The sequence below is a fragment of the Macaca mulatta genome, chromosome 16 (assembly GCF_049350105.2).
Source record: "Macaca mulatta isolate MMU2019108-1 chromosome 16, T2T-MMU8v2.0, whole genome shotgun sequence".
In the NCBI taxonomy this organism is placed as follows: domain Eukaryota; kingdom Metazoa; phylum Chordata; class Mammalia; order Primates; family Cercopithecidae; genus Macaca; species Macaca mulatta.
The window spans coordinates 4347511-4366095 of NC_133421.1; the positions used below are offsets into that span (position 1 = coordinate 4347511).

The 18585-nt window shown below is 54.8% G+C and overlaps 1 protein-coding gene across 4 annotated transcripts in view; it reads left to right on the top strand.

The window, feature by feature from the left end:
• Nucleotides 1-18585, top strand: part of RAP1GAP2 (RAP1 GTPase activating protein 2) — a 299993-nt gene that overhangs the window by 31808 nt on the left and 249600 nt on the right. For 2 of the 4 annotated variants that reach the window (XM_077969813.1, XM_077969814.1), the window contains exon 3: nt 16356-16391. In XM_077969813.1, coding sequence (XP_077825939.1) covers nt 16356-16391 — 36 coding nt within the window. Of the gene's footprint in view, nt 1-12086; nt 12397-16355; nt 16392-18585 lie in introns of those variants that run through there. The other 2 variants (XM_028835883.2, XM_028835881.2) reach the window with 2 other exon arrangements.

Consider the following 18585-nt stretch of genomic DNA (forward strand, 5'->3'; position numbering starts at 1 on the left):
TCCTGCACCCAGCCCTGGACTACACACTGCACATGTAATCAGCTCTTTGCTCCTCAGAACAACCCCATCCCAGGGGATAGTAGGTCCTGTCAGGGGGGTTCGAAAACATCCCTGGCCAGGCATGGTGGCTCACGCCTGTAATCCCAGCACTCTGGGAGGCTGAGGGGGGGTGGATCATCTGAGGTCAGGAGTTCAAGACCAGACTGGCCAAAGTGGTGAAACCCCGTCTCTACTAAAAATACAAAAAATTAGCCGGGCAGGGTGGTGGGCACCTGTAATCCCAGCTACTTTTGAGGCTGAGGCAGGAGAATCGCTTGAACCCGGGAGGCGGAGGATGCAGTGAGCCAAGATCGCACCGCTGCACTCCAGCCTGGGTGACAGAGCAAGACTCCGTCTCAAAACAAACAAACAAACCACCCCCATTTTATGAGGAAGTTTCCCCATTTTATGAGGGAGTTTCCCCATTTTATGAGGAAGTTTCCCTGTTTTATGAGGGAGTTTCCCCATTTTATGAGGAAGCAGAGGCTCAGAGAGCCTGGGTTACTTCCACAAGACCTCACAACTAATAAGTGATGGAGCCGGGTTCTGAACCCAGACCCGTTCTTCTGCTGTTCCCTCCGCTCTTCACAAAGCTGTGAAGCTGTGTCCATCTCGTTTGGCAGTCTCCCTCTCAGAGAGGCCATCCCAGATCACCCCTCTACACAGGGCTCCCGAGCCATCTGGTCCCACCCTAGTGTAAATACCTGCATAAAGGTAGCCCTCATTTATCCTAACTTCCTAACCCCCTCTTCCCACCTAGAGCAGGGATCTGTCTGTCTTGCTCACTAAAATATTCTTTTTTTTTTTTTTTTGAGACGGAGTCTCGCTCTGTCGCCCAGGCTGGAGTGCAGTGGCCGGATCTCAGCTCACTGCAAACTCCGCCTCCCGGGTTTACGCCATTCTCCTGCCTCAGCCTCCCGAGTAGCTGGGACTACAGGCGCCCGCCACCGCGCCCGGCTAGTTTTTTTATTTTTTTTTATTTTTTAGTAGAGATGGGGTTTCACCGGGTTAACCAGGATGGTCTTGATCTTCTGACCTCGTGATCCGCCCGTCTCGGCCTCCCAAAGTGCTGGGATTACAGGCTTGAGCCACCGTGCCCGGCCTAAAATATTCTTAGAACTGGCAGACAGCTTGGAACATAGTAGGGATGCAACAAACATTTGATGAATGAATGAATGAATGAAGAGAGGGCTGACTCCAGACCTAAGCTTGAAATCCCTCCTCTGTTGTGTCTTTTACACAGCAGGGACCGTTGCAGAGTGGCAGGAGCACAGGCTCTGGAGCCAGCTTGCTTTGTTCAAATTCTGGCCCTGGCAGTGTTCCGGTTATCTAATGCTGCTTAATAAACCACCCAAAGCTTATGGCTTTAAACACTGGTGACATTGATTTTGCCCATGAATCTGCAACATGGGCAGGGTTCAGTGGGGATCATGCTTCTCCACTCAGCATTGTCTGGAGTGGTTCAAGGTCTAGGGCTGAAGCCATCTGAAAGCTCAGTTGTTCACGCGTCTGGTGTTTCTTGCTGGCTGTTGGCCTTGGGTCAGTTCTTCTGCACACGGGCCTCTCTGTGTGCTGTCTCCACATGCTAGATTGGGCTTCCTCCCAGCATGGTGGCTGAGCTAAGGGACAAGCATGTCCAGAAAGAGAGCCAGGTGGAAGCTATTTCACTTTTAATTTAATTTAATTTATTTATTTATTGAGATGGAGTCTTGCTGTGTTGCCCAGGGTGGAGTGTAGTGGCGCAATTTTGGCTCACTGCAACCTCCGCCTCCTGGGTTCAAGCGATTTTCTTGCCTCAGCCTCCCAAGTAGCTGAGACTACAGGTCCATGCCACCACGCCCGGCTAATTTTTTGTATTTTTAGTAGAGACGAGGGTTTCACTGTGTTAGCCAGGATGGTCTTGAACTGCTGACCTTGTGATCTGTCCTCGGCCTCCCAAAGTGCTGGAATTACAGGCGTGAGCCACTGCGCCTGGCCTATTTTTATTTATTTAGAGACGGAGTCTCGTTCTGTCACCCAGGCTGGAGTACAGTGGCGCGATCTTGGCTCACTGTGACCTCCACCTCCCGGACTCCAGCGATTCTCCTGCCTCAGTCTCCCAAGTAGCTGAGATTACAGGTGCCTGCCATGATGCTTGGCTAATTTTTGTATTTTTAGTAGAGACAGGGTCTTGCCATGTTAGCCAGGCTGGTCTTGAACTCCTGACCTCAAGTGATCCGCCTGACTCGGTGTCCCAAAGTGCTGGGATTACAGGTGAGAGCCACCGCGCCCGGCCAGCAGTTTATTCTTTTAGCAGCAGTTACACTTTTGCCCACTGATCCCCTGGCCACAGGTGAAGCTGGGTCTGCCCAAACGACAGGGTCTGTCCCCAAATCCCCACCCACTCTCATGTAGTCCAGAAGGCACCTTACTGTACAGAGCCCTGCTGAGGGTGGGGCCTGTAATGAGGAGAGAAGGGGGAACTTGAACGGAAAAGACCTTTTCTGTCCCAGTTTATTATCTCATTCCAGGTCAGCCCTTCTTCCTTCAGGGGGCCTGGGACACGTGTTGCTGATGGAGATACTATGAGGCTGGGGCTTGGGCAGAATTGCTCTGGGCCTGGGGCTGGGGTGAACCCCAGCAGACCACCATCTTTATCCAGGGAAAAATCAGGATGGTGAGGCCTGAACATGCTGTGTTTGAGCTGAGGGAGCTCTCTGCTTCTCCCTGTCCCTGCTGCCTGCTTCCACCTGAGTCACTGTTCGTCTCCTGAGGCGTCATCCCCCTGCCTCGCTTGCTAGCCTCGGGGAGGAATCTCAGGGTTTGCTTCTCGTGGCCCGGGTTAGGGCTGCTCCTGAGCCGAGCGTTGGCAGGGGGCCCAGGAAGAATCTGGGGTTTGCTCGAGCCCAGCCTGGCAGCATCTCCCATGTAACACAGCCCTCGTTTAGGGCCTGCTCTGCTGTGAGCCTTCCCTGAAGGAATGGCAGAAGGGCTCAAAGGGGGGCTCTGGGTTTGATTTCTGCTGTCACTTTCCAGCCCTGTGACCTTGAACAAGTCTCTTAACCTCTCTGAGGCTCCAGTGACTTACCAGGAGGGAGACTGTGGTATGGTAAAGATGAAAGGAAGTAAAAAGTATGACATCTTTTTTTTTTTTTTTTTGAGACGGAGCGTTGCTCTTGTCACCCAGGCTGGAGTGCAATGGCGAGATCTCGGCTCACCACAACCTCCGCCTCCTGGGTTCAAGCGATTCTCCTGCCTCAGCCTCCTGAGTAGCTGGGAATACAGGCACGCACCACCACGCCGGGGGAATTTTGTATTTTTAGGAGAGACGGGATTTCTCCATATTGGTCAGGCTAGTCTCGAACTCCCGACCTCAGGCGATCCTCCCGCCTCGGCCTCCCAAAGTGCTGGGATTACAGGCGTGAGCCACCGCGCCCGGCCTGAAGTTATTCTTCACAGATGAAAAACCTGAGGCAGAGGGAGTTTCAGTGGTTTCCCCACAGCTACATTTAACGTCAGAACTGGGGCTGGAATCCGTGTGTTCTGACACTAGGTGGTGGTTGGTTATCTTTTGCAACAAGGAGGATTTCCCCCTCCCTTCAACCCCTTCTGCCAGAGGGCGACATGACTGACATCCTAGAAATAAGCCGAGGAAGACGCTCCCTTTCCTCCGCGCACTGCCCAAGCCTGCCTGCAGAGGGCGCGAACGCACCTTCTGGCCGGTCCTGTGCGGTGCCAGGTGCCCTGCCTTAGTAGGGGAGGGCGGGAGTGACCCAGCTGCGTGGGTGTGGGCAAAGGGTTGCTTGTGTGATCTCCTTTAGTGAGAAGCTCCTTCAGACAGCCCCCACGGTCCACGCCTTTCTTTTTTTTTTTTTTTCAATTTTTATTTTTCTTTTATGTTTCGAGACGGAGTCTCCCTCTGTCGCCCAGGCTGGAGTGCGGTGGCGTGATCTTGGCTCACTGCAACCTCTGCCTCCCGGATTCAAGCGATTCTCCTGCCCCAGCCTCCCAAGTAGCTGGGATTACAGGCGTGCGCCACCACGCCCAGCTAATTTTTGTATTTTTAGTAGAGATGGGGTGTCACCATGTTGGTCAGGCTGGTCTTGAACTCCTGACCTCAGGTGATCTGCCCGCCTCGGCCTCCCAAGGTGCTGGGATTACAGGCCCGAGCCACCGCACCCAGACTTTTTTTTTTTTTTGAGATAGAGTCTCGCTCTGTCCCCAGGCTGGTGTGCAGGGGCGCAATCTGTGCTCACTGCAACCTCCGCCTCCCGGGTTCAAGCGATTCTTCTGCCCCAGCCTCTCAAATAGATGGGATTATAGGTGCACGCCACCATACCTGGCTAGTTTTTGTAGCTTTTAGTAGAGACAGGATTTCACCATGTTGGTCAGTCTCGAACTCCTGATCTCAAGTGATCCACCCGCCATGGCCTCCAAAGTGCTGGGATTACAGGTGTGAGCCACGATGCCCAGCTTTGTTTTTTTGTTTTGTTTTGTTTTGTTTTTGAGACAGAGTCTTGCTTTTTGGCCACACTGGAGTGCAGTGGTGCTTACTGCAGCCCCAGTCTTCAGGGCTCAAGTGATCCTTCCACATCAGCCTCCCACATAGCTGGGACTGCAGGCGCACGGCACCATGCCTGGCTAATTAAATTTTTTTTTTCTGTACAGATGGGGTCTTACTATGTTGCCGGGACTGGTCTCAAACTCCTGGGCTCAAGCAATCCTCCTGCCTCAGCCTCCCAGAGTGCTGGGATGACAGGTGTGTGCCACTGCACGCTGTGCCTGTTTTTTTTTAACTTGAATTTTTAGGATATCTTCATATATTTACATATATTAATGGCTACCTCATTATTTTCAGTGGCTAGATAGTATTCCAGTATACGCTCATTCTGCAATGTAGTTAATCCTCAGTTGATGATCATTTAGATTATTTTTTGAATTTGCTATTATAGTGATATGATTAACATCTATATGCATAGAACATGTCAACTGGTATGAGTTAAGCTGTCCAGTAAATTTCTTTTTTTTTTGAGACTGAGTCTCTCTCTGTCACCCAGGCTGGAGTGCAGTGGCGTGATCTTGGCTCACTGCAAGCTCCGCCTCCCGGGTTCACGCCATTCTCCTGCCTCAGCCTCCCAAGTAGCTGGGACTACAGGTTCCCGCCACCACGCCCGGCTATTTTTTTGTATTTTTAGTAGAGAAAGGGTTTCACTGTGTTAGCCAGGATGGTCTCGATCTCCTAACCTCGTGATCTGCCTGCCTCGGCCTCCCAAAGTGCTGGGATTAGAGGCGTGAGCCACCGCGCCCGACCTTTCTATCATCCTTTATCGTCGTGTGGTTTACGAAGGAAGCAGAGGCCAGTCTAAGTTTCCCCTTGGATGAATAGTAGGCTGAAGTCTCAAAAGAGTAGGTGACCTGCCCCCAGTGACTTAGAGGTGGAGCTGGGATGACAGCTGAGCTCCAGGGGGTTAGTACTGGGGCTGGATGGGTACTACTGTCTGGATGGGGGAGGATCTGGGTCTGACCACCTAGTACCGGCCTCACTTGGTACATCTGTTTCCTGAGCTTCCTGTAACTGCCTCATCCCCATGCCTGGGAAGCAGCTTGTCTCATCTTTCTTTTTTTTTTTTTGAGAGAGATATATATATTTTTTATTATACTTTAAGTTCTAGGGTACATGTGCATAACGTGCAGGTTTGTTACATATGTATACTTGTGCCATGTTGGTGTGCTGCACCCATCAACTCGTCAGCACCCATCAACTCGTCATTTACATCAGGTATAACTCCCAATGCCATCCCTCCCCCTTCCCCGCTCCCCGTGATAGGCCCCGGTGTGTGATGTTCCCCTTCCCGAATCCAAGTGATCTCATTGTTCAGTTTCCACCAATGAGTGAGAACATGCGGTATTTGGTTTTCTGTTCTTGCGATAGTTTGCTGAGAATGATGGTTTCCAGCTGCATCCATGTCCCTACAAAGGACACAAACTCATCCTTTTTTATGGCTGCATAGTATTCCATGGTGTATATGTGCCACATTTTCTTAATCCAGTGTGTCACTGCTGGACATTTGGGTTGGTTGCAAGTCTTTGCTATTGTGAATAGTGCCGCAATGAACATACGTGTACATGTGTCTTTATAGCAGAATGATTTATAATCCTTTGGGTATATCACCAGTAATGGGATGGCTGGGTCATATGGTACTTCTAGTTCTAGATCCTTGAGGAATCGCCATACTGTTTTCCATAATGGTTGAACTAGTCAGCTCCCGTTGGTGGCTCTGAGGTCTGAGCTGCCCAAGCAGAGGAAGCCACATTGTCCCTTCCTCCTGTCCTGCCCCGAGGACCAGGGGACACAGTGGAGGGCTCCTGCTGACAGGAGCCTGGCCTTTCCCCTCCTCCAAGCCCAGCCAGCTTTCTTGGCTCTACCTGCCTCAAAAGCCCATAGAGGCCGGGCGCAGCGGCTCAGGCCTGTAATCCCAGCACTTTGGGAGGCTGAGGTGGGCGGATCTTTTGAGGTCATGAATTCGAGACCACCCAGGCCAACATGGCAAAACCCTGTCTCCCCTAAAAATACAAAAATTAGCCAGGTGTGGTGGCGGGTGCCTATAATCCCAGCTACTCCGGAGGCTGAAGCAGGAGAATCACTTGAACCTGGGAGGTGGAGGTTGCAGTGAGTTGAGCTGGTACCACTGCACTCCGGCCTGGGGGAAAGAGCGAGACTCTATCTCTAAAAAAGAAGAAGAAAAAAAAAGCCCATTGAACTGGGTGGGTTCCCTGGAGCTCTGCCCTGGGGTTGGGATTCTGGCTGGGGTTCCCCGAGGAACACCCACAGCCCTTGTGAACTATGACCCACAGCAGGCTCTGGGAAGCGCTGTGAACCTGAGAGAGAAGGAGCCCGTCCAGCCAGGCACTGAGGGTACCTGGGTACTTGCTCTTTCTATTTTCATTATTCTCTCCCCAGCAATGAGCTGAGTTTTGCTTTAGGACCTTAGTTTTCCCGTCTGTAACATGAGCAGTGACGCACTGTGCATTTCTGTGGATCCAGAATTAATGGGGCTGATGATCATCAAGCTGGGTTAATTGGGTTGGATCCCTTCAATTCCCTGCGCCTCAGTGTCCCTATCTGTAAAATGGGATAACAGGGCACCCTCTCACAGGGCGTCGTGAGGCTGGAAGGTTCAGTGCTTTGGTCCACGCTGGCCCACAGGAGGCTCGCAGATGCCGGTGCTGCCTTGACTCTCTTGTGCCCACAGCTCATCCTCCTCTCCCCGCTGGCTGCCGAGTCCACTGAGCTCTGGGAGGAAGCTGGGCTGCGCTTCACGGGGCCAGGAGGGCTGGGCCTGCCTCACAGAGTGCTTCCCTTTTCGCTTTCTTTTTTTTTTTTTTGAGACAGAGTCTCACTGTCACTCAGACTGGAGTGCAATATCACGGTCTTAGCTCCCTGAAATCTCCACCTCCCAGGTTCAAAAGATTCTCTTGCCTCAGCCTCCCAAGGAGCTGGAATTACAGGAGCCCGCCACCATGACCAGCTAATTTTTGTAGTTTTAGTAGAGACGGGGTTTCACCATGTTGGCCAGGCTGGTCTTGAACTCCTCGACCTCAGGTGATCCGCTCGCCTCAGCTTCCCGAAGTGCTGGGATTACAGGCGTGAGACACTGCGCCTGGCCGCTTCCCTTGTCTCTTGACTCACAGTCCCTCCCAGGGAGCCCACGGTCCCCTCGCTGTGCACTGCACATGGAAGAGGAACCACGGGGTCAGAGCAGGGGGGGTCAGGAAGCTGCGCCGGACTGAAGCAGGGACAGAATTGCCCTCGACAGTAGTGGTAGCAGCTCCCGTGACGGCACTGGGGCCCCGTGCTGAGTGTTTCTGTTCGCTGATAGCCTTGTGAAGGTGGTGGCAGCTGCCCCAAATTATAGAAGAGAAAACCGAGGCCGAGAGAGGTTAGGTAACTTGCCCGAGGTCACTGAGCCCCAAGAAAGGAGAGGAAGGCCCTAGGAAGAGGCTCTCACACCCTGCGGGCCTCGTGACGTGCCATGAGCCATCTGGAGAAGTCCCTTCCCCATTTCCCGCCCTCAGTCTGGGGGCGCATGGGCCCCTGGATCTGCCTAGTTTCTCCAAGGTTCCTGGATCCCAGTGGCATCGAGGAAGTCCAGGCTGCTGTGAGTTCTGCACCCCGGTCTGCTGAGGCAGCCAGGCCAGTCCTGATCTTTGGCCGGGTGTCTGAATCGTGAGTGTTGTTTGTGGCTGTTGGGGACACACCCCTGGGTGGGGGAAACCAGCCTCAGGGTGGCAGCAGCGGAGGCCTCGAAACGCGCCCCTTCCCTCGTCTCCAGGCTGCCGTTCAGATGTCTGGGCCTGGGCTGGAGTCTGTCCCAGCTCTGGGAACACTTGGTCCCGGTGTTCATACCTGGCTGTCCCCATAGACTGGGAGGCCCCAGATAAGAGCATCTGTCAGCGTTGTCTTCCCCTAGAATGCGTGCGGCAGGCAGCTTTCACATGTGGTTAGTGTGGGTGGTGGGGTGTGCCCAAGTGTGATGTTACTATCACCCCGCTTCTCTCTCATGCATGAAAGCACATCAACGTACACTCCAAAGATGGCCCTGTCATAACTCCCTCTAATTGATGTTTTTAAAAAGTAAGTAATTTGCAACAGGATTTTTTTTTTTTTTTTTTTTTTTTTTAGACGGAGTCTCGCTCTTGTTGCCCAGGCTGGAGTGCAGTGGCGTGATCTTGGCTCACTGCAACCTCCGCCTCCCGGGTTCACGCCATTCTCCTGCCTCAGCCTCCTGAGTAGCTGGGATTATAAGCATGTGCCATGATGCCTGGCTAATTTTTGTACTTTTAATAAAGACAGGGTTTTACCATGTTGGCCAGGCTGGTCTCGAACTCCTGACCTCAGGTGATCCACCTGCCTCGGCTTCCCAAAGTGTTGGGGTTACAGGCGTGAGCCACCGTGACCGGCCGAAAGATTGAGTCTCAAGGGCATCATCTGAGCTCCAGGATCCAGGAGCTCGAGGAGTTCGAGACCAGCCTGGCCAACATGGTGAAACCCTGTCTCTACTAAAAATACAAAAATTAGCCGGGCGTGGTAGTGGGCGCTTGTAAACCCAGATATGTGGGAGGCTGAGGCAGGGGAATCACCTGAACCAGGGAGGTGGAAGTTGCAGTGAGCCGAGATTGTGTCACTGCACTCCAGCCTGGGTGACAGAGCAAGACCCTTCTCAAAAAAACCAAAAAAACAAAAAACAAAAAAGACATTATCTTTCTCCTCTTTCCCTTTCTCTGTCAGTTCTCTTCTCTGCCTTCCTGTAAGTCGGTTTCATCTTCCCTGCAATCTCCACAGCCCCAGGCTTTCATCTCGTGCTTTAGCAGGGGAAGCCTCTTGGGATGGTGTCTTGTTGGGTTAACTTAGGTCTCTGAACCAGTCCCCGTAGCCAGGAGCGAATACCTTGGCTGGCCAGGCCTGGTCAGGTGCCCACTCCTGACCCCGGAGGTGGATTGAGTGCAGAGGGTTCTTCTCAGAGGGAGGCCGGATGGAGGCAGGGCAGGCAGGACCCAAGGTCTCCACGGTACCTGCTGAGCGCTTTCTGGGTGCAGGTGGGTGCCACTGGGGTGAGAGGCACTTGTGGCGCTCTGCAGTGGCCATCCAGTGGGAAGCCACCGCAGAGCATGAACCACACAGTCCTAACTTTCCTGGGGCAGAGGTGAGGGTTGGGGGAAGCCTCCAGGCTCCTGCTGGGGACTAGCTGCCTTGGAAGTAGAGAGTCAGTCCCCAGCCCTGCACCGGCCCAGGACCCTGGAGCTGCTCCCCCAGTTCAACCAGGGCTTGAGGCCCCTGTGGTGTCCCCTGCTATGAAGAAGTCAAGAAAATAGAAATCCTCACCAGGCGGGGTGGCTCAAGCCTGTAATCCCAGCACTTTGGGAGGCCGAGACGGGCGGATCATGAGGTCAGGAGATCGAGACCATCCTGGCGAACACGGTGAAACCCCGTCTCTACTGAAAATACAAAAAAACTAGCCGGGCGAGGTGGCGGGCGCCTGTAGTCCCAGCTACTCGGGAGGCTGAGGCAGGAGAATGGCGTAAACCCGGGAGGTGGAGCTTGCAGTGAGCTGAGATCCGGCCACTGCACTCCAGCCTGGGTGACAGAGCCAGACTCCGTCTCAAAAAAAAAAAAAAAAAGAAAGAAAAAAGAAAATAGAAATCCTCGTGCCGTTGGCGCACAGGCTGGGGTTGGCCCTGGCACCTCAGCATGGAATCTAGGACCTTCAGAGTGGCAGCAGGGGCCAGAGAGGGAACTTCAGGGAGGGTTGGCCGGAGAGAGAGGCCGATGGCCCAGCTAGGGCCGTTTTTTCCCCTTTCTTTTTCTTTCTTTCTTTCTTTCTTTTTTTTTTTCGAGATGATGTTTCACTCTTTGTTGCCCAGGCTGGAGTGCAGTGGCATGATCTTGGCTCACTGCAACCGCCGCCTCCCAGGTTCAAACAAGTCGCCTGTCTCAGCCTCCCGAGTAGCTGGGATTACAGGCACCCATCATTATGCCTGGCTAATTTTTGTATTTTTAGTAGAGATGGGGTTTCACCATATTAGCCAGGCTGGTGTCGAACTCCCAACCTCAGGTGATCCACCCACCTCAGCCTCCCAAAGTGCTGGGATTACAAGCGTGAGCCACCACACCTGGCCTTTCTATTTTTGTTTTTTTTTTGAGACTTTTTTTTGCCTTTCTCCACTGCTTCGGGGGTAGGGTGGGACCTGGGGCCCTATCTGTGTCCACTCACCCCAGTGTCTGTTGCAGTGTACATGCCACATCCCTTTGAGGGGCTGCCATTAGTAAGTGGCTGCTGGCCAGTTACTATGTGTGTGTGTGTGGGAGAGACCCCTGAGGGAGGTGGCCAGGCGTGGTCAGCACCAGTGCATGCAGAGAGGAGCACTAGCCCTGTGGTGTGCAGACTGGCTTGCATGCAGGACATGCTAGCCCTGTGGCATGAGGACTAGCACCTGAGCATGCAGAGATGAGGACGAGCCCTACGGTTCAGCTGGGAAGACAAGTCAACCCGCACGCGGTTCCGGCCCACCCACCCCACACTGCCAGCGTGAAGCATGCCACTGCTCTGACCTCTGTCTAGACACTTGGGGTGGGGTCGGCTGACAGGTACAGCTCTGTGCCCGTGTGTGTGTGCATGCGAATGCCCCTTGCAGTGTGATGTGGTCAAGTATGTGGGTGAGTCCCTGCGAGCACACGTGTATGCATTCGTGTCTGTGTACGTGTCCAGTGGGGCTTTGTCAGTATATGAGAAGTGTGCGCAGGTGTCTCTGTTGATGCCTGTGTGAAGTGGCGTGTGAGTGTGCATTTGTGCACAGAAACATGTGTGCAGCGCTGTGTTCAGGTGTGTGCAGATGCCTAATGATATATATGTCTGTGTGCATGTATATATGTGTACCTGGGTATCCTGTGTGTGCAGGTGTCTAATGATATGTATGTCTGCGTGCATGTATATGTGTGTACCTGGGTATCCTGAGTGTGTGTGCAGGTGTCTAATGATATGTATGTCTGCGTGCATGTATATGTGTGTACCTGGGTATCCTGAGTGTGTGTGCAGGTGTCTAATGATATATATGTCTGCATGCATGTATATGTGTGTACCTGGGTATCCTGAGTGTGTGTGCAGATGCCTAATGATATATATGTCTGCATGCATGTATATGTGTGTACCTGGGTATCCTGAGTGTGTGTGTCCATGTGTGCATCCCATGTGCCCCTGTGCCCACGCGTGTGCATGTATATTACATTCACGTGTGCTAGTGGAATGACGTGTGTGGCTGGTTCCTCTGGCATGTGCCAAGCCATGGTGGGGCAGGCAGGTGAAGGTCCGTGTCTCAGGCAGCCCTCGGGAGTGGGTGTGAAGGGCCTCAGTGCTCAGGCGCCCCTGAGGCTTCCAGCTGAGTCTTTCCGTCCCTCCTAGGCGTGGCTGTGGGAATCCCTGGGGCGCCTTTGGGTTCCAGGAAGCTGGGGCTGTGTGGGCCGGGCTGCTAACTGGGGCTGTGGAGCAATCTGCCAGCCGAGCCCCTTCCGGAGCTGTGGGTTCCTCTGGGTGTGGGGAAGCTGCCCTCCACAACCTCCTCGGCCTATCTTGGTGCCTCCTGGAGTGCAGGACACACCTCCCAGCTCTGCAGCCTCACCCACAGGAAGCTCGGGTTGGGGGCAGGCGAAGAGGGAGGTACCACGCTGGGCTCCCCGCCCTGCGCCGGCACTGACCCCGCTGTACCACGGCCCTCTTGCGGACAGCCCCGGGGACATCGCTGGGACATCGCTGGGAACCCGGGGTCTGCAGCCACAGCCATGTTTGGCCGGAAGCGCAGTGTCTCCTTTGGGGGCTTCGGATGGTGGGTGACAGGTGGGAGGGTGGTTGAACGACGGGAGGGAACTTAGAAGTGAAGTCTTGTTAAGTGCAGTGGGGGCCGTGGGAGCAGAGGGGCTCGGGCTGTGCCTGAGAGCTGGGTCTGCTGACGCCCTGGCAGGTCGAGGTGCAGGATCCTGGTGGGGACATCAGAGACTGTAAGCCTTCCCCACTGTCCCTGGGCACAGTCTGCTGGCGAATCCTGGAGGTCTGCGCCAGCTGCCCATGGGGAGGTGGATAGCATGAGTGTGTGTGACTGCAGTTGAATGTGTGTGTTTGTGTGTCCGCAGGTTCCCGTGTGTGTGTGTGCATGTCTGGGATTGTGTGTAAGTGTGTGTGTGTGCGTTTGAGCCTGTGTGTGCAGGCGTGTGTGTGTGGCTATGACTGCCAGTCCGTGTGACCGTGTGTGAGGTGTGTACCTGTGCGTGTGAGCAGCTGCCTGTCTGCACCTCTGGCCTTCTGTGTCTGTGTGTCTGTGTGTGTGATGTTCCTGTCTGTGCTGTCGGTGTGGCCTTGTGGCAGGGGAATCTGTGACCTGCTGGACCTCTGGGCTGCCTGCTCTTTTGGGGGTGGGTTGTGAGAGGAGATCTCTCACCTGCACCCCAGGCAACCCACCCTAGTTGCGTCCTAGCCTGAGCAGCTGTGTCAGTCCCCAGCCTTCTGCCTGGCCCTCTGGCCACTCTTGCCTCTAAGCTTCCGTCTGGGATGAGGGATGTGCTCTCTCCTCCCCAGGGGGCAGAAAGTAGGCACACGAAGGCCAAAGGCTTGTCTCTGGTTCCGAGTGCTGGCAGCTTCTCCGCAGCTGGGGAACAGAGTCTGGTGGTTTTCACGACCGGTTTCCTTTCAGTGCCTGGGCTGGGGGCGTTGTCAGACTGGGAGAGGCCCCTGAGGGAGGTGGCCAGGGGGTGTCCCCGTGTGGAAAATGGTGGACTAATGGGGGTGGCACGAAGGGCGAGGGGGAGAGGGGCTGTGTTCCTCGGTAATTTTTCGCTTCCGTGTGTGGCTTATTTCCCTCTTCCTCCTCTTCAAAAGCACTTTGCCATCCATCCTCTGGCAGGGAGGGACCGTGGGCGCTCCACGTTTGGCAGATGCGATGGTGCGGACGAGCAGATGGCACGGCATCGCCTGTGTCTGCTCTCGGGCCCTCCCTGACGCCTGGGTCAGGAGCTGCCGCCCTGAGGGTAGGTGCCAGTGTCTGGGAGGCAGCAGAGGACTTGGCTTATGGTTGGGAGGGGTGTGTGTGTCTTGGCTGTGAGCCTTGCAGGGCAGGGCCCAGCAATGAGATTGTGCCCTCCAAGGCCCGCCTTTGTCTGGGATCTGTGGGGCAGATGGGAGGCTGGTCGTCAGAAAGCTCCCTGTGCACAGGTCCCGGTCTCAGCCTAGCTTCGTTCCATAGGAAGCCCTCTGTGTTGAGACCCACAGCTTCAGAGCACAAGGCAAAGCCGGGCCTGAGGCTTGAATCTGGGCAGGTGAGGGGGAAGACAGGAGCATGGCTGCCCAGGGCTGCCTTCAAGGCAGAGCCAAAGGTGGAGAAAGGGCCCTAGGATGTCCCAGAGGCCCCCGTGTGCTGACTCAGTGTCCGCTGGGTTGTGGGTTCCAGGAGGGCAGGCCCTGCCCCATCGCGTTCACGCGGAAGCCTGGCACGTCACACAGGCTCAGTGGATGCTTGTGGACTCATTGAGGTCTTTCGCACACAGCGGGTGTCTGCTTGGGGACCCTTGAGGTTGAGGGGATGGCGGGGCCTTCCGGGCTTGGAAGGTTAGGGCAGCAAGAAAGGGGGCGAGACTGGGGTTTGGGCCTCCTCATCTGGGATGGCTGTCAGCTGGGAGGGGATGTCACAGGTTCCTGGAGCCCTGGTCCCTCCAGACAGTGAACAGAATCTCTGGGGCTGGTGTTTTCCAAGCTCCACTGGATGCAGGGTGGATAACCTCCGGCACCAGGGGCAGACGAGGTGATGAGGGAGGGTGGGATGGGATGGGAGAAGGAGGAGCGCCCAGGAGCTTTGGCTTCCTGAAAGGGAAAGGCCCAGCCTCGCAGTCGCTCTTCATCTCCCATCTCAGCCTCTCCAAAACCACATCCCCGCCCTGCTGAGGGCACACCCTGGTGTGGGAACCCCGGTGGGCTGGCCGCTGTGTAGGCGTGGTTCGGACCGGGGCTCCTGTGACCACGGTGCCTGTAGGCGTGCGGTGGGCAGGGCTGACCCCACAGCGGTCAGAGGTGCACGCACCAGGAGCCCCGGTTCCGGCACTGACTCCGCCTCAACCACTGAAGAACTCGAATGGGACACTTCCTCTCTCTGGGTCTCAGTTTCCCCATGTGTCAGTGGGGGATTTCTGCCTTACCCACAGCACAGGGCTGTTGTAAGAATTAAGAGATTCCAGCCGGGCGCAGTGGCTCAAGCCTATAATCCCAGCACTTTGGGAGGCCGAGGCGGGCGGATCACGAGGTCAGGAGATCGAGACCATCCTGGCTAATCCGGTGAAACCCTGTCTCTACTTAAAAAAAAAAAAAAAAAAAAGAATTAAGAGATTCCTTAAGAAAATGTACAACCTAAGTCCCTCCTGTGAGGGGCCATCGGGAGACTCTGGGTTGCACACGTTACAGCGGAGTTCGGGGCTCTGAGTCCCGCTCAGATCTGGGGGCCTGTGCATCGAATGGGGGAAGAGGAGGGTCTGCATCCCCGAGCGGGTGGGGATTCCAGGGTGAGACCCTCAGGGACAGTAGTGGAAGCCCTAAGGAAGGGACTCAGGAGGACGTGTGGGGAAGAAACCGGGAGAGACGTGGGCCAGGCCCCTCAGGGTGCTGCTTGCTTGAGGTCAGAAGGCGCTGGGAGTTTACTCAGAGTGAAAGGAACCCGCCCCTAGCTCCAGGCCTCAGGGTGACTTGTGAGCTGGCCCAGCTCCGTGTCCTCTCTCCTCTTCTCTGGAGCTGTGAGTGTGGGAAGCCTGAGGCAGAGCTGAGCGGGCCAGACAAGGATTCTGGAAAGAGCCTCCAGGGTTTCCAGCATCCTGGAGCCAGTGGCAATGTTAGTGAAGCTGATAGTGATGGCAACACTGATGATAGCGTTGGTGACATGTGGCGACACGGACAGTGATGGTGACACGAGTCGTGATGTGACAGGCAGCATTGGTGCTGGTGGCGGTGCTGGTGGCAGCGGAGGTCATGACCCTCCCACAAGAGGAGATACTGACAGTGGGAACACTGCCCACCTTTCTGCCTCTGGAGAGGGAGGAGGGGCCTCTCCTTGCCAGCCATAAGGGCTGGCATATGCAGGGGGTAAAAATAGAAACTCAGTGTCGCTGCCTCCCCTTCCAGCAAGGGCGGGCGCAGGCTGGGGGTGGAGGAGCTGGCTGTGAGGGCGGTCTGTGGCAAACGTGATCTTCCCCGCTCTGAACCCCTGTGCCCGATGCAACCCACCAGGGTCTGCCCCAGGCGCGGGGTCTGCCTCCCTGGATGGACTGGTAGCTCCTGGGGCGGGAGGATCCCTGGTGCTGGGCATGCTTGCATCTTCCCAGAGCAGACGCCTGGGAAATATGGATGTCCACCCGACGTCCATGTTGACATCCGTGCTGACCCACGAAGCTGGGTTGCCAGGTCCTCTTGTGAGGGTCGCCGTCATAAAGGGAGAGGCTGCACACAAAGTGCTTGTGGTCCCTGGGCCTGATGTGAGATACCTGAATTCAGACTGGGCCAGTGATTTTACCTTTCTCAGCCTCGGCTTCCTCATCTCTGAACTGGGGAGAATAATAATCTGTTATAGGGTGGTGTATGGCCCCAGCCCTCCCAGCACTCCTCTGCTAGCGGAGAACTGGCCCCTTTAGCCAGTGCCCGACAGAGCCCTGCTGTCTGGTGGTTTGGGCTGCCCCGGGGACTCCTCCCGAGCAGATGCTATGTGGGAGTCATCAGCCTCAGCACTGACTGGAGCCCTTGCTTTTCTCTTGGCAGGATCGACAAGACCATGCTGGCAAGTCTGAAGGTCAAGTAAGTAGCAATTTCCTGTTCTGTAAAGGTCAGAGATGACGCGGATCGGAGCGCCGTTGGGCCCTCGTTCCCCCAGGTTGTGGGAGACCAAGAGGGGCTGTTGTGTTTGTCCGAGTCCAGTCCGAGTCCGTGGTGCCTCCGGATCGGAGGAGGCTGGACAAACTCTTATCCTGGGGGTGTTCAGGGAGAGGTCGAGGTGGGAATGGAATCACCAGGGGCCAGAATGGTGGGAGCATGTGTAGCAGGTGTAGCATTCGGGCCCATTATCTTTCTTTTTTTTTTTTCCTTTTTTTTTTGACGTAGTCTCAGCTCTGTCCAGGCTGGAGTGCAGTAGCACAATCTCTGCTCACTGCAACCTCCGCCTCCCGGGTTCAAGTGATTCTCCTGCCTCAGTCTCCCAAGTAGCTGGGATTACAGGCGTGCGCCACCACACGCAGCTATTTTTTGTATTTTTAGTAGAGACGGAGTTTCACCATGTTGGCCAGGCTGGTCTCGATCTCTTGACCTCGTGGTCCGCCCACCTAGGCCTCCCAAAGTGCTGGGATTATAGGCGTGAGCCACCGTGCCCACCCAGGCCCATTATCTTCCTATCACTTTAATTTTTAGAAAGATAATTTTATTGGGCTGGGCATGGTGGCTTGGGAGGCCTAGGTGGGTGGATCACCTGAGGTCAGGAGTTTCAGACCAGCCTGGCCAACATGGTGAAACCCTATCTCTACTAAAAATACAAAAATTAGCTGGGCATGGTGGTGCGTGCCTGTAGTCCCAGCTACTTGGGAGGCTGAGGCAGGAGAATCACTTGAACCCGGGAGGCGGAGGTTGCAGTGAGCTGAGATCGCGCCACTGCACTCCAACCTGGGTGACAGAGCAAGACTCTGTCTCAAAAAAAAAAAAAAAAGATAATTATGTTTTTTGTCACTTTAATTTTTATGTGAAGTCCCAATCCTGTCAGTTACTTTCTGACATTCCCCACCTACTAGGACCTGACTATGTGTGTGTGTGTGTGTGTGTGTGTGTGTGTGTGTGTGTGTGGTGTCAGCTGCTCATCAAGTCATTTGTTGCCAGGTATGTCAGCCTGGGCAGCCTGGCCCTGGGGCTTTCTGAGGCTTCCAGGCCAGATTCAGGGTCTGGGAATTGCCTGCCTCGATTTACTGTGTGTCTCTTGGTTCGTCTGCTGAGATCCTAAGCAGGCACAGCCCTCTCCTAGAACCTCTGACCTCTCCTCCCTCACCACCTTCATTCCTTTTTCCTCTGTGTTTCTGGCCAGACCATTTTGTCTGCATCCTGATCCCCTTTTTCCTTTGAGACTTAACCAAAGCGTAGCCTGCTTCCAGCTGCACCCCTCCCGTGGGGCAGTGAGTCCTGACTCACCATCTGCTCCAGCGGAGTGAATTGAAAAGGAGGGAAATTCTAGGAGGGTAAAAGCATTGGGCTCTAGCTCAAAATATTCTCCCGGCACATGGGAATTCGCTGTTGCATGGAAAATTCCTCCAATGAGTCGCCCTCCTTCCGAGGCAGCTCCTCTGGGTTGTCACTCCCCCGTCTTGACAGAAGGTTTTTCCGGCCGGTCTCCCTCTGTCATGCCATTCAGTTGCCGGCACTGGTTGTCCATCCCCTGGATGCAGGTCCCTGGGCAAAGTATGGGCAGTCTCGAGGGTTGGCATAGAAGAGGGTCAAAATAAGAGGCTTCCCACTTTGTTTGGTTTTGCTCAGAAAGATGAGGCTGGGCAGTGAGCAAAGCCGGGATGGAGGACAGACTGTTCCTGCCCTTCAAGGGCTTTCGCTTTCTCTGTTGAGCTGATGCCAGGAAGGTCAGACACGGTGGTTCACGCCTGTAATCTCAGCACTTTGGGAGGCTGAAGCGGGTGGATCGCCTGGGGTCAGGAGTTCGGGACCAGCCTGGCCAACATGGTGAAACCCTGTCTCTACTAAAAATAGAAAAAATTAGCTGGGTGTGGTGGCGGGCACCTGTAATCCCAGCTACTCGGGAGACTGAGGCAGGAGAATCGCTTGAACACGGGAGGTGGAGGTTGTAGTGAGCCGAGATCATGCCACAGCCTGGGAGACAAGCGTGGAACGCTGTCTCAAAAAAAAAAAAAAAAAAAGGTCTAGAGCAGATGCCAGGAGTGTCGTCATGGAGTAGTCCTGAAAGACTGCCTGGAGGAGGTGGCCTCTAAAGTAGCTCTTAGAGATG